Below are 3,720 nucleotides of genomic sequence, written 5' to 3'. Positions count from 1 at the left end.
ATCTTTATCCACTATTTTAAATCTTGTTTTTTATGATCATCATTTCTCAATCCGAAAATGGACAACCTTAAATGACATCAACAATTCTGTTTTTAAAATGAGATGAAACTCGGTCCAAACTGAAAATGTGTTTCTATATGGTATTTGAAACTTGGTCCCAAATTGAAAATGCATTCCTAGTATAGAATACGATAGTAAAAACGGTGAAATCGATCGATTGAGACACAAATATTTAGCTTTAATTTCTTACAAGACATGCAAGACAAAGTTATGTTAAACATGGGACAAGGAAAGAGATACATAGTTTATTAGACTAAAAGTTAAACACAGATTTAAAGATCAAGTCTACGGCTGCTAGATTAGAATTTTGACTAGGCTAAAAGCCAGAAATTCTTCTGCCATCGTGTGTTAATCAAGTAGCCACTAACACCATTGCTTTGTTTCCTCACACCAATTGTCAAGCAATCTGCACCGTTGATGCACCGATTCACGAGCTCTTCGGATCTACTGGGTCCACATAAGCTACACGTACAAAACGACAAAATAAATTATTGAAACGAGAGAATCATGATGGGGAAAAAGAGATCTGACGGTTGAGATTACGCACCAGGAGATGAATGGTGCAGATTTTTTCTGACCCAATACAAGAACAGAGACTTCAAGTTTCTTCACTTGGCTGAGTACAGTTGCTAACTTTGGTCCTTGAATCACCAGTGCCTCCACATCCACCTAATTATTCAAGATAACATAAATATTAATTTAGATTCTCATAATTTATCTTAAATCATCTAATCTTTTTAAATCTATTATTTACATGCATTTCTTGATGCCAAAAAATGGAGATTAGTATTTACATTTCTTTAACTTCTCCAAAGTAATAATAAAAAAAAAACTCTTTGAAGTGACTAGTTACAATTTAAAAAATGGAGAATAATAATATTTGAAATCTTAAAAATTACGAAAAACTATACTTGATTACATGTTGTAGTTGTTTTCAAATAACTTTTCTTTTGAAATGCTAAAAAAACTATTCTAAAATGGTTAAGTACGATTTTTGAAGTAACAAATATTCATGTTACCAATACCACCAAGCACTAACTAACACTTAAGATCTAATAGCCAATTTTAAACATTAGATCTAAACTAGGAAAAAGTTGGATCTTTAACTGAAAAAGCTTACAATCGGAATGATGAAAATACTTTTACATCCATTTTTTAATTACAAATTATTAAAAAAAAAAGAAAAAGGTGAGGAGCCAGTGGAATCAATTTGTCACTATGACCATCATTGACGCATGCAAGTATCACTACTCAAGTAGCTCAAAACATCTTACCATTAACAAAAGAGAAAATTTAAACCCAAATGCTAATTATTACACTTCACTAGCTAAGTCCTTCAATGGGTAGTAGGATTAGTAGTGTTAAAAGTAAGTTTTTGGTTTTTGTTATAAAAAACTTACTAATCAATTTATCAAGATTTCAAGAATTTGGTTTTCCTAAAAACTACCTTATTCTATCTGAAAAACTAAAAAAAATACTTTTTGTCTTTAAATTTCTCCGTAAAAAATAAAATCTAAAAACCAAAAATATACAGACATTTAAAGCCTAATAGTTTTGAAAATCCTACATAAAAATAGTATTTTAGAGTAAATTAATTAAGTACCTCGGGTTTACAAGCTTTGCAAAGTGAACCAAGTGATTGAACCAACGAAGGAGAAGCTTCATCATGAGGAGACACAACATGAAGAAGAGTCATCAAATCTCCTGTACTAGTCAAATGTGTCAAAGCCCACATCATAGCATGTTTCGACCTCGAAGTCTCATCCACAACAACCATCACTCTCTTACTTCTCGCCACCGTATCACCGCCGGAGTAAATCCCATAAAGACCCTCCATTGAAGAGTAACCACCACCACCACCGCCTGTTTCGTCCGTGAAAGCCGTTGAGCTATCTCCCGATGTCCACCTTCTAGAAGCCGACCTCCAACCTTCTTTTCTGCTTAGTTGCCTAAGAATTGAGTTTCTTGAAAACTGCATTTCTTGGGGTTATTAGTGATGGGAACTAGAAGCTTTTGTAGTGTGAATCAAGAAAGAGAAAGAGTAGGTAGTAGGGGACTATTATGAGAAAGTGTAGAGGCTTTGGTTTTAACTCGAAACAGTGAAATGGAGAGAGAGAGAGAGAGAGAGAGAGAGAGAGAGAGAGAGAGAGAGAGAGAGAGAGAGAGAGAGAGAGAGAGAGAGAGAGAGAGAGAGAGAGAGAGAGAGAGAGAGAGAGAGAGAGAGAGAGAGAGTAATGGGTTTTGTTAATAAAGAGTGAGAGACAGAGCATTAAGGCTGAATCACATGTCCACAATAAAGTGTATTATTAAATTTCTAAACTTTAAGCAACCAACAGTAGAATTATTTTTTATTTTTTAAGAAATTTTTTGTTTGGTTTGGGTTTAGAGACTTTAGTTATGTTTTCTTGTAAGAAAACTCCATTTCCACAACGTAAATAAAATTCAAAACTTTTGAAGCATTTTGATTCGTTTGGTTTATTTGGGCTAAAACTAGTACTAGTTAGAAACTGAAGAATAGGCCTGTCATCAAAAATGTTTTAAAATTTGTCAGTTTTATGCACTATTTTAAAATTTGTCAGTTTTATGCACTATTTTAACAATTTGCTCACTCTTTAATGTGTGGATCAAACTTTTATAAATCATAGGACAATACAAATGGCGGGACTTCATATTTCCTCAATTTTGTAATAAGTATATAGTTTTTAGACGACCGTCATGACTAGTGATGTTATACAACAGTTATGACATTTACAATCTTTTGTAACATTGCCATGTATTTAGAATACATCAGTTATAACTTTCTTCGTAATACATTTTTGGAATCATTGATCGAATTATTTCGTAGTGTGAGAAGATGAGGACTATAGGATAGGCGATTTCAACTACTAAAACACGAATAAGTTGCTTCACTTAGTACTTAAGCTTGAGCCCTCTCGTGCAGTAGGGGGCCGTAAATAATTTATCCTGAGACAATAACATAGTCAACATAACTTCTGTGAATACAGAAATGAATTTTTCCGATGATTTTTCAATGAGAAAATGCTTCTACTCAAAAAAAAAATTGCTATAGGAAATTGATGTAGACGCATGTAATCGACTCTGAAAAGGCAGTGATTGTGGTTTATCTACCGGAAATACTTCAAAATCAATTTAATAACATATCATAAAATATCCTACGTTGTGATTAACCTTTACTATTCATTTGGTCAACATTTCCAACTTTTAAAGTTACCAAAAATAATTAGGAATTCGTCGATCTTTGATCAGCAAGACTAACGAGTCATCGACACCACCAACATTTTTTTAGGGAGGATTACTCAAGTATACTCTAAACCAATGTTTATTAATAGTTTGACACACTTTTATTTTTTATGCTAGATTAATTTCGTATACCGATCTTGTTCTTTTGGGCTTTGTTGAAAAAAACATTATTACGAAAATGTCATTATTTTTTATATGTTACGTAAGCAAAAAATAGCACGACATTATGCATAAGTCTACCACTATTTGTAGCAGACTTGTTTAAATTTGGTCAACGCAAATTTTTATTGGTAGATTTATTTGAGAGTTGGTAGATTTGTTGAACCTTAGTAGACTTGTTTTGATAGACTTATTTTTATAGCATAGTAGACTTATTTTTTGTTGGTAGACATATTTATT

The 3,720-nt window shown here is 32.5% G+C and overlaps 1 protein-coding gene across 1 annotated transcript; it reads right to left on the bottom strand.

Annotated features, from left to right (window-relative positions):
- Window positions 1-207: 207 nt before the first annotated feature.
- On the bottom strand, window positions 208-2,147 carry LOC18010653. Its single transcript, XM_006393653.2, has 3 exons — window positions 1,664-2,147; window positions 608-729; window positions 208-522 (listed from the first exon to the last, which is right to left on the bottom strand). Exons 1-3 carry the CDS (start codon window positions 2,036-2,038, stop codon window positions 372-374), a joined length of 648 nt encoding a protein of 215 aa, XP_006393715.1. The 5' UTR covers window positions 2,039-2,147; the 3' UTR covers window positions 208-371.
- Window positions 2,148-3,720: the final 1,573 nt, after the last annotated feature.

The sequence above is a fragment of the Eutrema salsugineum genome, unplaced genomic scaffold, assembly GCF_000478725.1.
Source record: "Eutrema salsugineum unplaced genomic scaffold, Eutsalg1_0 scaffold_7, whole genome shotgun sequence".
NCBI classification, from domain to species: Eukaryota; Viridiplantae; Streptophyta; class Magnoliopsida; order Brassicales; family Brassicaceae; genus Eutrema; species Eutrema salsugineum.
Note: the sequence above shows the minus strand (reverse complement) of the source record. Positions and strands in the feature narration are given on the sequence as shown.

Excerpts from the sequence above, each read along its gene's own strand:
- LOC18010653 (XM_006393653.2), bottom strand. The coding sequence starts at position 2,038 with ATGCAGTTTTCAAGAAACTCAATTCTTAGGCAACTAAGCAGAAAAGAA. Across the intron at positions 730-1,663 it reads GCAAAGCTTGTAAACCCGAG|GTGGATGTGGAGGCACTGGT; the intron begins GTACTTAATTAA and ends TTGAATAATTAG. Across the intron at positions 523-607 it reads TCTGCACCATTCATCTCCTG|CTTATGTGGACCCAGTAGAT; the intron begins GTGCGTAATCTC and ends TTGTACGTGTAG.